Genomic DNA, 16,099 nt, shown 5'->3' on the forward strand with positions numbered 1-16,099 from the left:
AGTAAAAACTGGTCAGAAACGAACACCATCATGGAGCTGCTAACAGTAAGTCTGAAATTGTTAGTAAACATTAAATTTCTATACATACATTGTAAAACTTGCTTTAAATGTTAATATTATTATCCTATTATTTAGACGCGCATGATGTTGATGTCATAACTTTCAAATTTTTGTTTAATATTAAGTATATTAATTGTGAAGAGTTATCATTTGTAGAGTAGAAATTGAATAACAAAACCATAAAGATGAAAGATCAAACTAAAAGAATACGACGGCATTATAACCATATACAGTGTAGTTAAAATGCACACCTAGCAGCTACGCATGCTTAGTTCCGAAAATACGTTTTGTGTAAGTGTCGTTGATATATACTTTCGATAAATAATGCGAGCAATAACTAAGAGTAAATGATTGTCTTCGTTGTCTTACGGGGTATTAAACTTTCACAACTGAAAATGCTTCGAAGTGAACGATGTACGTTTGAAAGTATGATCAGATTTGCAATATTTTTTGCAAATTGATATTAATCACTTCATGTTTAGATATCGGCATAGAAAAGGGGTTTCAGTATACGGAAGTGAGGTGAAGCAAAACGTGTTAACATCTGCCATTACCTAAGCGCAATTCATAATCAAAGCGAAATACACTTAAAAGTCGTTGCATTAAAATAAACAACGGAAATAAGATACATGTAATTCTAATTTAGAATCAGTATGGTCATTTAGCTATGAACTTGAAAAATTAACTTCAAACACTCATGACACGTCTAATAATTTGGAGTTTTAATGAAATTTCTTAACATGCGTTGTTACAGCGAAATTATACGATTTTGTCAAATATTTATGAATTTATATAAAATGTGTAAAAACACTTATTAAACATGTTATGTGTTTATTGTTAGTAAATTCGGTGTATTGACACATTTGTCAATGTATGTGTTTTAATAATTTGACGAAATACCCCAATATAAATATACTTAAAGCTAAGATAACTAGGAATTCGTTCGAGTAAATATTTGTAATCCGGATCTTCAAATCGTTGCACATAATCACATCTTATCCGCTTCGGTCTCAGTTTGTTGGGCTTTTGGTTGAATCGGCTTGCTCACAGATATACTGTCAAAACAGGAAACCATACCATTTCAAATTTGATATGTATGAGACTCGACAAAAATGTAGGCGACGAAAGTATGGTCACACTTTTTTACTATCGGCTCTATATGCATTATAAACTAAAATAAAGGTTTAAATACCACCAGTTATCGCGCTCATTTTTGTATTTTCAACGAGAATTCACAACTTCCCTGCACATGCGAGCACATGAACCAATTCATGCCTTGCTGCATAACTTACAACTTTGGTAATATCAACTGTTTTGTTACGACCAGATACCTTGCCTTAAGCTCTCGTTGATAACATTATAATATATTTAACTATAACAACTTAACACTATTATAAAATCGGGAATGAAATAATACCGTATTTTATATTTTTAATTGAGGGAAGTATGCGTAATCACAATGCCGGTAGTTATTGCAATAGATGGAAGTAAATGTCCAGAATGCAGCCATTATTTGAATTTAAAACATGTGAACATGTAATAACGTAAAATTTATTTAAATTTAAATTTTTGCAAGTGAATGTTCATGAAAAAATCCAAGAATATATATGTAATACACACGGTAAATAGCTGTTGAAATCCGCATTCAATAATAGAGCAATTATACAATAATATATATTTCGTTGTTGCTATATTAAATTAGTATTTGGAGAGGTGCATTTCGAACATATTGTAGAAAAAATCTGATCATGTTAACCACATTGAAATATAACAATTGTTGCAGGCTTTTATGGAGTAGCTGGTGTATACCACTTGTAGCACAATAATTGCACTAGTGCAAGTGAAAAGGTGAACAACCAAAACCTACGCGGCATTTAACAATAGTTCCTTTATTTTAATAACACAGTAATTATGATTACATTGCGCGTGCGTTCCAATGTAATTGTGAACGCAATCAGTAAACTCTGCGTCAGTTTATTCAAGAATTGAGTGTTTTGTCATATCCGTTGAATGCTATTTTCTAATCGTACCAAATGAGAATACGTAAGACAAGACCTGTTTAAGTGCAAAAATATTCATTCAAAATACCATAGGATTTTACATTAATATCTCTATCTAGACAACTTTATTTATTTTCATTTTAGTTTTCGATCGTTATGACCTTTTGATGCGACCGTCACTATACTTTTTATGGCTTGATGATTTGGAACATATTTCATTTACAATTGTTGTTTTCTTGGGTATTTTTATTCCGCTAAACATGCTTATAGACGCATGGTCAAGTTCATAGAGTTGGCATTTAAATTGAAAATATATAAAAAAGAAGTTTCTGTCAAGTATATCACAATTAATTAACGCAACTGTATAAACAAAAAATTACAAACAAGATTTTGATAATTAATTATCCGTGTATTTCCCATATAAAAGCAATATTAACAGTATCCAGATTAAGTTTGCAAATCCAGATTATTTGCAAACTTATTTTTTTTATTTATTGAACAATTGTTATGAAATTTTGCATTTTGTAGGGGGCATTGAGTACATACATATAATTGAAAAAAAAAGAGTTAAAATGTTTTTGGAAAGTAGAGTTATTTGATGATAAAGTTGCCATCCCCCGTTGGATCCCAACGGAGTTTTGGCTCCCCCGATAAGAATTGCAATTCTCCAACGGGGGTTTTTTCCAGACGGGAGTATTTTACCAATATTTTACAAAAAATGTAATTTAAATATTATGCTTTGTTTTCTGTTTCAATGTTTACAAATACACATGTTTAAGTTATAATTGTAAGAAATATGTACTGTAATAAGAAAATAAAGTGTTTGTAGATTTTCTTCCATCGTGGAGTTTTGACGGGGGATCCCGTCAATCTCCCATATCCATTAAACCCCAACGGGGTTTTCACGGGAGACCCCGTCAAACTCCCATTTGAATTAAAATCCAATGGGAGTTTGACGGGGGATCCCCGTCTAACTCCAATTTATAAAGAACTCCAATGGGAGTTTGACCAGAGAAGGGAGGGGGGATCAGACTTCAATAAACAGTTTATACCCATTGCAATATATTCCATTGTATAAAGAGTAAAAGACACCAAACTTTATTAAATAATTGATGTTTTCTTTTTAAGGTGTCAAAATCAATTTATAATTTTTGAATTTTCTTAACTCTGTACGTTACGTTGAATAAAATGTCTTTTTTAAAGATATTAGACCCACATATTGCTATTTCTGGAAAGATGAATTTAAAACGTTCCATAATTTTGAAAGACTGTATAAATAATATAGTGACTTATCTCGAAAATATATTACATTTACCTTTTGATAATCCAAACGTTGCTTTTATCCATTTCTGTGATGATAAATACAATCCAGAAAGACAATAACATTGGAAACATACTTATTGTCATTCGGAATTGTATTATTGTGTTGTTTATTCCCGTTTAACAGTTTTTGAAGTTTGTTGCTCGAAATTTTGGGTCCGTCTATAATGCGTATATGACTCATTTTCGCGAATATGAACGAAACGAGCGAATATGATCGAATATTTGCAATATTGATGCTTTTTCTGCAATGTTTTTATCAACAAATTACAGTTTAATGTAAAATATAATTAAGACTGTTAACATAAGAAGAGCAATTCTCTAGCCATTATCATGTTTCGAACTCTAAAGTCATGTTCGCGAATATGAACATTGTTTTTAGTTTACACACAACCAACAATTACCACGACGACTCCACAATACAAGGTTTACAGTCAACTCGTACCTAAGTCAACTCGCACGGTAGTCAACTCGCACGTTGTTTGGTCAACTCGCACGGAAGTCAACTCGTACCTAAAAGTCAACTCGCACGGTAGTGAAACTATTGATGTGTTGATGGGTTCTGAATGAGTTATTTATGCATAAACACAAATGAGAAATACTTTCAGAGTTTAGTTCAATACTTTTTATTGCAATATTTTCACAAAATAACGCATTTTTTTAACAAATTGTGTTTACACCAGGTTACATTATCGGCACATTATAACAGTCAGTAAAAGTACTTTTTAAAATATATTTTTTAAACTATTATTTTTATTAAAATTTTGAAACACACATTGTCAAAGCTTTATCATGTGCACAAGTAGACATTCATCTATATACTTTTATTTTTATATTTATTTCAATATTTACATACAGTATCAAAGCTGTACAATATGTACACAAGTAGACATACATCTATATACTTTTATTTTAATATTTATTTCAATATTTACACACATTATCAAAGATTTACAATATGTACACTAATATTGTAATTTAATGAATAGGACATAAAGACTGATAGAACAATGAATTATTAAGAATTTAATATTTTTTATAAAACTATTAATGAAGATCCCGTTACCTATGGAAAACTTATTGCGCACACAATTATAAGTAAAAAACGTATAACAATAATGTTAACGTGAGTACAAATACGTATAGCTTAGTATCATATAAACCGAGTATATATGATTATCATACCTACATGTATTGAAACATTTTTGTACGCAAAGATTATTAATTGTACAATAATAATCAGTCATAATACAATTTTACAGAATCAAATGTGTATTTAATTAATAATTTAATAAAATTGCCCAGCATTATTAAAATTTGAACATGAGTTACAGTTCTACATTAATTAATTAAATATTAAATTGTAAAGCATGACAAATTAAAATATTTATTTAAGTATTCCATACTACAGCCTTATTTCTAGGCAACCCCTATCAGTAATAGCCTTATCTATCCCTCGATTATCAGTACCCTCATCAGCTCTGAATGACTGACAGATTAGCTGTTTATTGTAATTTTAGGGGTGGGAAATAGGATATGGTGTTTTCAGGTATTGTTACTTTCTTGACTGATTAGGTGACATATGGTTTATAATAACAATTCCAAATTAACAATTAAAGTGATATTATGGGCATGTTTCACTGTTGAATTGAGCTGAACATAATTAACAGGTCAAAAGAGTTAGTGTAAATGTGGTTACTGACGAATTATCTGCAACTCATCTTGCTGCCAGTTGTTTATAAAAAGTATATATTATAATCGATATTTTACATGACTCACCCAGTTCTCTAAGCCGAAATGATCCGTAAAACAAAATAGTGTATTTGTGTCGTATGAACGAATCTGCACTAAAACTAGATTTAGATTCACTTCGTAAATCGAATCTTGTGTGTCGTCAGTTGTCAAAACGAAACTACGGTTGATATTCAAATGCATTATTTTTCTCTTTCCGGGATATTGTTGTAGTATGTTGATGCTGCATTAACAAATATAAGTATATATGAAGTGAAAACACCAAAAAAAAACAACGGTTGCGATAGACACCTATAAACTGTAATATTCCTATAATATCACTTTAACATACTAACGTATGAACATTTCAATATCTGTCATAGCTTATTAAAAAAGTAAAACATATCAGCTTATATAAAATTTATAACAATTAAATAGAAATTAGAATACAAATAATTAACAAAAACAAAACATGAACGCTGAAAAAGAGCTTTACAAAGACTAAATAGACATTTCACAAATGTCACGAAAAACCACTTAAATGTTCACTCGATCTTAACAGAATAAATACATCAGGAAGAATTATATTCATAGACGAATTTCCATATCAAAAATGTTAGAAAACCATTTTAAAACAGCCGATATCTGTTGATATTCGCCCCTTTCGCGAATAAAGTAATATACGCTCTTTAGTCGTACCGAGCACATATCAGTAAAAGGGGGAAAAATTACATATCTATAGGGTATGGGTAACCAATGGTCTTTAAAAATCGATTAGGAATTTATAAAAGGTATTTCTTGTGTTAGGTTTAAGAAAGAATGCCTCAAAATATTGTTAAAAAAAACATTGAAACTAGCGACAGCTCCCTTGCAAGGATATTTTGGATCTCCAAAAAGGAGGTTTTTGCGAAGGTCAATATTTCACGCTGCAGAAACAGAACAGAACTTTGAAGGTAAATTGTGAAAAATCTAAAGACTTCTAGGTAAATAAGCACAGCACATGGTTGAAATTAATGAGTAATGTAGCCAAAACTAGAATTGCATTCTGTTTGAATGTACTTTGCATGCCATGAAATGGGTAAAATTTCTCAATTTTTCATTAAAATGTAGGTGGGTGGGGGAAAGGGTGTCAGACAATTGACCCCCAAGACAATTCATCCTCTGGACAATTCACTCCAGTATTTGATTTCCTTGGACAATACACCTCCAAGACAATTCACTGCCATATTTTGTATATGATATTGTATTGTCATTTGCTTTTGTCATATATTTAAAATAAGTTGTGAACAGATGTTTGGGGTTATAATTTTGACTTTGTAGCACAATTTTGATGTGAAGATAATAAATGTAGTATTTTAATGAAAGATGAAATAGTGTTTTTTGTCAAATGCAATCCAACCAATGTTTTTTTTTCTATAAACTGTGTTACAACATATAAATTTGAAACAAATTAAGTATTTTGTATTTATAATATTTGTGCATTGGATTTAAATAACAGTCTGCGAAATAAGCGCACGCCCGTTGGCCTGGGCGTGTAAATTATAGCTCGGGCCTATTAAAATTGCCATATTGTACGCCCGTCGGGCCAGTAGAAATTCCGTGTATCAATATTGATTCATTTTTAAGTGTGATAAAAGTCATTATTTTGTGAGTACTTCGCGAAGGTTTCCGACAGAACTTCGTTCAACTTCGCCTAAAATACGAGATTTAAACGCGTTCCGATTGGTCCATACATTCAACGGTCATTTTCGAGTCGTAACTCAGGCCACGTGGTGAACAATTTAGACTGGTTATTTACTATTGGCACACGTCATGCTGATGTGTTTTCTGCTGAAGTAAACTTATCGACGTACGCGGCTTGCATTTCCGGAATAAACATCGTTTTACTTTGTAATCTTGTTTGTGTGTTTATTTCCAAAGTTGTAAGTCCCTACGCGCATAAGGCTGCATAATGCTTAAATTCGTAGCTGGAGCGAAGCCTGGCAAGAAACTGCCCACTTCTGATCGTAAATGACTATGAAAAATCACGGAAACGTGAATTTCAAGAAAAGTGGTAAAAAATCAGTGATGAAGGAGAAGCTACTTCTGTAAGACAGAGTTTAATAAGCTACGCTTAAAAACACAGCATAAGAAAAAGTCAACATGTATGATAAAAGTATGCCATCTATGCCTTCACTTGTCAAGTAAACTTCTGGAAAATAACTATCAGGTTGCTTGTTTTACAGGATATGGTTTCTGACTAAGAGGATCTCCAGGATTGCAGTGATGATTAGATGAACGAAGAAGTTGTTTATCACATGTTAAATACTTATAATTAATAAAGGACATAATTACATTGACTTGTTATATTGTGTTGCAATTGTTTTTGCAATAGGCTTTACAGTTAACATACCCTGGATACAATTTTTCTTTTAATAGATTAACTGCTATTGAAAGATGAAACCCTTTAACAGGGTGTATATTTTAACAAATTTACTTTGGGCTAGTAATTTTGCTGCTGGGCTACTTGTCTTTACCATTCCAGTAGCCCGAATGGCTAGTGGATAAAATGAACTATCGTGAAGACTGAAATAATATTATTAGGTTAACTGCTATTTTATTATTTGAGAACTTTGTCAAATATTTAAGTTGATTAATTAGTTTCATTTAATTCTTAGAATTTTACATTATGACAATTACTTATTTATGCATGTTCGATGGGATAATTAATTTAATAAAATATTATGGTTTAATTGATAAGAAAACCTTAATTAAAGAAAGGAAATTTAATCTGGTTGGAAGCGTGCTATTAATGGGAATTACAATCAAGCATTCACACACCTGACAAGGCTTTATCAAAGTGTCAACACAGATAAACAAAGACTTCAGTTACACACATTGACAAATAATTATGTTGGGCTGGGCAATTCTAAGACCTTGTATTGTATTAAAAAATTCCATTGTTGTTCACCTGATATTTTGATTATTATTTTTATTTAACTGCCTATAAACAAAAGTGTTTCATTAAAAAAAATATTATTTTTATTCTTATTATCCATTAAGTTGTTGGATTTTCTCTCATTGAAGGATTAGTGATAGAAGTTGTGTTTTGTAATGTTGTGTATTGCAGGGCTCAACATTAACGGTTGTCCGATTGCCCCTGGCAAGTAAAAGTTGGGTAAAAGTTATTTTATAATCTAGTTGTCCGCCCGGGCAAGTGCAAAAAAGAAAAAGAAAAACGTGTGTTTCTGTGGTTAAATAGTATGGAATGAGTGATGTATTGGACGTCATCATTGATGACGTTCAATCGAACGAATGATAAAGGGGGCTAAGTTTCGTTAAGCTCCAGGGTATAGCCGCGATTTGTGGGCCATGAAAACTGGCCCAACACTGTGCCTGAAATTTGACCTGTATATGGACCAGAACGCGATCTAGACGATGGCGTATTCGTCATGTCTGGGAAAAGTCCAGTTTTTGATAAAATGACGAAAAAGTGGTGTTTTTTATTGCGCAATCGCTATAAAATGAGTTCTCGCCGGAAGCTTTAATAGCGTTAATAGCAACCCAAACACAATTCACCCCCAGGAGACAATTCACGCGCTTGGCAATTCAAATTTGATTTTAAATAATACATAATGCGATTTTATTCCAAAATTAATTAATAATTTCATCTTGCGTTTAACATACGTTTAAGAAAATATTAACATAACAAACAAAAACAAACAACCGTTAAATTTTATTGTTGTAAATATGGTAACCTGATTACATATCCACTAGCGTCTATGCATATTTACACATAAAAAATAGTTCGTAAGTAAGCAACAAACAATCACATTTAAACTCAAATTATTGAACAAAATATATAAATTTAAGCTAGAAATCGAAACTTAAATACAATGTCTGCACTAAAAACACAATACCAATAGTTTTTACAATAACACATTCGACATGTACATGTACTTCCAACAACACGCCAACCGCTATTTTCAAAGCGAATGTGTAGAGTAGCATTTCAACAATAAAGACAAAATGGAACTGGATTTTAACGTAGTGCGCAAATTGGAAGTGATTACTATGGCGTACCATTTGGGTCAAAAGTCAACAAGACCAACTAGGTTAAATGAAAATGTACGTCGACGTACAATATGTACGTCGACGTACATTTTTTTGTACGTCGACGTACAAAATTGTACGTCGACGTACAATTTGTACGTCGACGTACAATATGTACGTCGACGTACAAAAAATGTACGTCGACGTACATATTGTACGTCGACGCACATATTGTACGTCGACGTACAATTTTTCTGAACAGCCAATCAAACCACTCGTCTCTTGAGCCGCTTTTCCTTCAGACTTATTCATAATAATCGTTTTAAAAAAAACTTTTTAATTGAGGACAAAATGGATAAAAATATCAAAAGTGAAATAATAAAAAATAAATAAATAAGTATCTATACTTGACGGTATTTATTATAAAATCGTTTCAAGTAATAAATATTATTAAGTCCTAAGACCGGTCTAGTCCATATCCGGTTTCCAAAAAAATATGGCGGACGTCGAAGGTTTTCGAGAAGAAGCAACTCGCATTATTCACTCTTTATGTAGAAATTTAATGACGCAAGATACAGATGCAAATTTGTGTGAAGCTAGTCTTATCACTTTGACAGCATTAAGTCGGAATGCACGACGTATGTGTACCCGTTATCCCATTTTTGAACGGTTGTGTGAGATTATCGACTCGTTGATGTCGACAATTGAAGAGCGAAAGAGGTTAGTATTTTCCCTGACCATTTAAATAATTTTCGATCCAATTACTTGCGGACTATTTGTTTCTATTGACCGGCTTTCGCGAAGCCTGCAATATCTTAAACCAATCCTCGACCAATTAGGTAATAAGATGAAATAATCCAACGTACATTGACTTTGAGTCGTAGGCGGTGCTCTTGTTATTACTATTATAACTAATCATAATATCAACAAAAGTGATTATCTTGATACAGTTAATATTTCTATGCACTTGTTTACAGGAGCATTCAGTTGTTGGTTGGTTAACAAAACAACAAATAATCAGACAAAGACTGGTTCGTTGCTTCGTGTTTATTGTCACACAATTGATTTCCGTCATCATTGCGGCATGCTGTTTTAGTAGGCGAAAGCGTTATTTGACACAATGTAGTGCGCTTAAGATCGATTTTGTACGGTTAAGTCCATGGAAAATGCATTAATAAACATGTTTTTGGTAATTCTTTAATAGTTTTTTCCCCGTAATTTACATTATACAGTGCGGGTTCGGTACTGACATTGCTCTTTCTGTACTTATACAGCGTTAGTTGTCATAATGTTGCGCGCTTGAGAACAAATTTGTACGAAATATTCCATGAAAAATGCATTTATACACAAGTTTTCAGTTATACTTCAATTGGAAATTTTACTGATTATTTCCATAACATACATTTTACAGTGCGCTTTCGGTAATGCTTTTGCGCTTTCGGTACCGATACCGAAAGCGCGCGCTTTTGGTAAATCTAGTAACCGCTATAATATAATATTATTTGTGTTGTAACTTTTGTTGATTTTATCTTTTCAGGACGCTGCAGCCTCTCGTTGGTTTCTTCGCCGCAAAACAGACTACAACCAGAGGCAGACCACTTTACGTCATTAGTCGAGAGCAGCTGGAGTATCTAGTTGAAGCAGGCTTCAAACGAAGAGCTATTGCTAGTCTGCTTCAGGTGTCAGATTCTGTTATTAAGCGCAGCCTCAGGTATGTTATCCAGTCAATTGAAAAAACATTGTGTATGCAGGGTGTCCCAAAAAACCGAAACCACTGGAAAATGTTTTAATATACAGATAATATTATGCCCTTTTGACACATTATTATTGAATGTTAAATGGGTATTAGTTAGGTTCATTAATCACAAGGTGGCAATTTTTAGGAAGTGATTTCATTTTTTTATAAAATGAAGTCATTAAGTACTTCTTTTACGAATTAAAATCAACCTAAAATTCAAAATGAACAACTGCAAGACAGTTTCTCAGATAATGCAAGTGTTGTATAAGGCAACAATGTTATATTATTGAAGATACAGAAGTGCAGTTGAAACATGTTATTTAAATGAATACTTGTATAGCGATTTGGTAAAACTGATTGTTTAAAATAGAAAAACAATCTCAACTCAAGATCTGGACGAAGGGAAAATCGAGTACTTTAGTCAGATTGCACTGCATGGGGAGCCACAACACAAGATCTTGATTGCTGCAAAGGCACAAACATACAGCAAAACATATTTTCTCCCTTCTCAGTGAGGTATATATTTCATATTCACTCAAAATAAACAAATATTCTCTATTATATATTTTCAGGTCATATGGTATAAGCATCAGAGGAAGGTACTCAAGCATCTCCAACGAGGAACTTGACAATCTGGTCCGAGAGATAACAGATGGCAATCAGACACTTGGGCAACGAATGGTTCAGGGACATCTTCAGAGTCTAGGACATCGGGTTCAAAGACAACGTGTTGCTGACAGTCTGATCCGGGTTGACGAAGCAGCTGTAGCCATGCGATGGTGTCACTCGATTCGGCGAAGGGTGTACAATGTTGCTGGTCCAAACTCATTGTGGCACATAGATGGAAACCACAAATTGATAAGGTACAAAATTACTATGATTCGTATTTTTAACAAATTAAGATTAAATAGGTTGATTAAATAAATACCTTTGGTCAAAATGTTAACCTTGGTGATATCTTATTATCTAAGTCAAGTTAGAAGTAAGGTCACTAGGTTAAATAATAGAAAAACCTTGTTAACGCTTTAGAGGCAATATTTTTTCTTAAATCATCTTGAAAGGGGTGGGGACTTGAAAGGCTGTTTTTGGCCCTAATATCAAAAATCATGTGAGAAAGTATATAAACCTTTTATATTACCGTTAACCGTTACCTCAATGAACTTAGAATATTTATAAAAAAAATCTTTGCTGTTTCCATATTGAACAAGCATCTAAAAAAAAAGCTGACATAGTGGAATTTTGGATAATTTTCAGTCAAATTTTGGCAGAAATTGTGAAAAATAAATGACATCAAACTAAATTTTAAATGTTATCTAACACATATTTTGTGCAATTTTGGTGTTGTTTGTTGATTGGGGAGGCATTTAAATATTGCGTTATATGCCAAAAAGATGCATTAAATTGCTCTAATTGCTCAAAATTCCATTTTCCTAATTTCAGCTTTTTTTAGAATGTTGTGGAAACTGTGTATCAGTTTTCTTCAATTTCTGCCTAAATTGTATAAGATTAAAAACTTAAAATTTGGGTTACAGTTAGATAAGAAGGTATATTCAACAGATTTGAATTTTGTGACTAATTTGGGCCCAATTATTTTGGTTTGACTTGTTACCCCATTCCACTTGAGGCCATATATAAACACCAAATCAAACAAAATACTTTGCAATTTTAGTACATTTACATTGTAATATCTATTCAAGTATGTACAATTTTTTATTTTTTTTCAGATGGGGTTTTGTCATACACGGAGGCATTGATGGCTTCTCGCGGATGTGTGTTTTCCTCCAAGCTGCAACCAACAACAAGGCTACCACGATGACAAAAGCCTTCATGACAGGCACCCAGTGCTATGGTGTCCCATCAAGAGTCCGCAGCGATCACGGGCTGGAAAATACCGGCGTTGGGGCGTTTATGATAGCGCATCGTGGACCTCGTCGGGGTTCTTTCATCACGGGAAGGAGCGTCCACAATCAGCGGATTGAACGCATGTGGCGTGACCTGTTTGCCAGTGCAACAAACGTGTTTCACGGATTGTTTTCACATCTTGAGGAGTCTGGACAGTTGGATTTGACAAATCCAGTGCACATGTGGTGCCTTCATCACGTGTTTGTGCCTCGTGTCCAGCGAGCGTTAGACATATTCCGTGAGGGCTGGAACTGCCACAGGTTGAGCAGTGAAAGAGGTAGAACCCCCACACAGCTCTACATTGAGGGCATGATGCGCCAAGCTGGACAGGGTCATAGGGGCATCGACGACATGGTGTTCCGTGCTCCGGAGGAAGACATCCAAGACCATACTGAATATGGTATTGACGATGAGGTCGAGGTAGCCCCCCGAGAAGACATGATCACCAATGTGTCAAATGTAGACTGTCCTCTGAATGAGCAGGACTTCACAAGACTAACACAAACTTTGAACATTGAGAGTGACCACCAGGGTGTGGATTGTTTCTTGGCATGTGTTGAGTTTTGCAATTCTGTGTAGTGACCAAGCTATGATTACATGAAACTGCTTATATGGTGACCAGAATCAGATAGTGAATTATCGGATGATGATTGTTGTGGCAACTAGTCTAGTTGCCATAACAATCATCATCCGATAATTCACTATCTGATTCTGGGTCATATTCTAATATAGTTTAGATTAGAATCACCTGAAACTGTATTATATTCTGGAAAATTTACTATTTAAAGTCAAATTGGTGTTAGTACATGTTTTAATGTTTTTTAATACATGTATATCTGTTATTATCAAAATCTTGATAATTGAGACTCTCATTATCTCTCAATATTCTCATTTGGTATTTTATTTGTGCTTTTCATAACATGTACACTTCTTTTTATCAGACTTTTATTAATTAAGTTATGTACATGTACTCATTTGTTAATGTCACTTAAAGTGCCAGACATATACTCATCTGATATCAGACTGTAATTTATTAAGTAATATACTCATTTGGTAATTTCATTTGAAGTGCTAGTCATAAACTCTTGGTAAAATGTTATTGTGTTAAGTGGAGGTTCATTATATTGAGATTGTTCTTTGTCAGTCTGACAGGTCAATTTTTGCAACTGTTTAAATGATCTCATGTGCTAAGAGTTAAACACTGTTATTGTACTGTTTTATTGTGTACTCTTAACACAGTATTACTTATAAATGTTCTAGTATTTGCTCATAAAATGCTTCAGTATAATTGTTTTAATTCTTGTGATGTTTATCAGACTTTATTTTTCTTAAGGTAACTTACTCCTTTGGTAATTCTATTTGAATTGCTAGTCACATTCTCTTGGTAAAATGCGATTGTGTTAAATAGAGGATCATAATATTGAATATTATTGTTTGACAGTTGATAAAGATGTTTACAGTTTTTATACGCCCGTATAAAATACGGGACGTATTATGTGAAACCCCTTGGCGGCGGGCGGGCGGCGGGCGGCGGGCGGGCGGCGGGCGGCGGACGGAAGGCATCACTTTGTCCGGACTCTAATTCAAATTGTATTCATCCGATCTTCACCAAACTTGGTCAGCAGTTGCATCTAGTTGATATCTAGGCCAAGTTCGAATATGGGTCATGCCAGGTCAAAAACTAGGTCATAGGGTCAATAAGTGCATTTTCAAAGGGGCCACTTTGTCCGGACTCTATTTCAAATTGTATTCATCCGATCTTCACCAAACTTGGTCAGCAGTTGCATCTAGTTGATATCTAGGCCAAGTTCGAATATGGGTCATGCCGGGTCAAAAACTAGGTCATAGGGTCAATAAGTGCATTTTCAAAGGGGCCACTTTGTCCGGACTCTATTTCAAATTGTATTCATCCGATCTTCACCAAACTTGGTCAGCAGTTGCATCTAGTTGATATATAGGCCAAGTTCGAATATGGGTCATGCCGGGTCAAAAACTAGGTCATAGGGTCAATTAGTGCATTTTCAACGGCGCCACTTTGTCCGGACTCTAATTCAAATTGTATTCATCCGATCTTCACCAAATTTGGTCAGAAGTTGTGTCTAGATGATATGTAGGTCAAGTTCAAATATGGGTCATGCCGGGTCAAAAACTAGGTCACGAGGTTACTTAGTGCATTTCAAGCATTTAGCATGGTGTCCGCTCTCTAATTGAAGTAGTTTTCATCTGATCTTCACCTAATTTGGTCAGAAGTTGTGTCTAGATGATATGTAGGTCAAGTTCGAACATGGGTCATGCCGGGTCAAAAACGAGGTCACATAGTGCATTTCAAGCATTAAGCATGTTGTCCGCTCTTTAATTGAAGTAGTTTTCATCTGATCTTCACCAAATTTAGTCAGATGTTACATCTAAGTGATATCTAGGTCAAGTTCAAATATGGGTCATGCCGGGTCAATAACTAGGTCTTGAGGACACTTTCAAGCATTGAGCATGGTGTCCAAAACCTTCGAACGGGCGTACCTTGTGACAGTTTGGCACTCTTGTTACTGTTTCTTCTTATTTGCAATAACTACTTGTGGACTAGTCATTTAAATTAGTTTAGTTATATATTTTGAAATGTCATTGTCATTATTGGAAGTTATAACTTATTAAAATGTTAAAACTTCCAGTGTTTGTTTAATTCAGATTGTCATTAATACTGTAAAGAATACATGTTATGTACTGTACAGAAATTATACATAAAGCTAGGGCCCGGTCCCTTCGACCCCGACTTTATTTTCAGGATTTCAAATTTGGGACAATCGACACCCCGGAGAGTTGATGTAACCTGAGGAATTTATTTTTTCTTAACAATTCACATTAATATCCTCTTTTTTAACTGGGGAAATACATGTAAAATATGTGCCAAAAATCGCTCGAAAGCCACGATTTGGCACCTTTATTTAAAAAAAAACTTGGCCTCCTCAAATAATTCAAAAGACTGCTACAAAGAATTCTAATGAAAACCCTGATGTATGTCAGATATATGAAGTTTATATACTCAATGTCATGTTTCAGCGATTGTGTTGTTTTAAAAACATAAAGTTGATTTTGAAAGTGATATTTGATGTTAAGCTCACCTGACACACAGTGACAAGATGAACGTTTGTGGCCGTGATTTTGTGACCATTAAACATTTCACCCTTAATACTCGAGTTCTTTCAAATTCGCTGATCAAACTTGCCAGAAGTTGTATCTCAATTAAATTTAGGTCAAGATTGAGAGTCATGTTGGGTCAGACACTAGGTCACTAGTTGATAGTATAGGAAAACATTGCTCT

The 16,099-nt window shown here is 33.8% G+C and overlaps 1 protein-coding gene and 1 long non-coding RNA gene across 2 annotated transcripts; both read left to right on the top strand.

The window, feature by feature from the left end:
• The first annotated feature begins 9,583 nt into the window (after positions 1-9,583).
• Positions 9,584-13,535, top strand: LOC127858149 (uncharacterized). The gene is made up of 4 exons (XM_052395110.1): positions 9,584-9,863; positions 10,681-10,854; positions 11,454-11,744; positions 12,606-13,535. Exons 1-4 carry the CDS (start codon positions 9,640-9,642, stop codon positions 13,360-13,362), a joined length of 1,446 nt encoding a protein of 481 aa, XP_052251070.1. The 5' UTR covers positions 9,584-9,639; the 3' UTR covers positions 13,363-13,535.
• Positions 13,536-14,317: 782 nt separating this feature from the next.
• Positions 14,318-15,445, top strand: LOC127858150 (uncharacterized). Its single transcript, XR_008038775.1, has 2 exons — positions 14,318-14,468; positions 14,625-15,445. It is a non-coding gene; the product is annotated as an uncharacterized LOC127858150 (long non-coding RNA).
• Positions 15,446-16,099: the final 654 nt, after the last annotated feature.

This window comes from Dreissena polymorpha, chromosome 14 (assembly GCF_020536995.1).
Source record: "Dreissena polymorpha isolate Duluth1 chromosome 14, UMN_Dpol_1.0, whole genome shotgun sequence".
NCBI lineage: Eukaryota > Metazoa > Mollusca > Bivalvia > Myida > Dreissenidae > Dreissena > Dreissena polymorpha.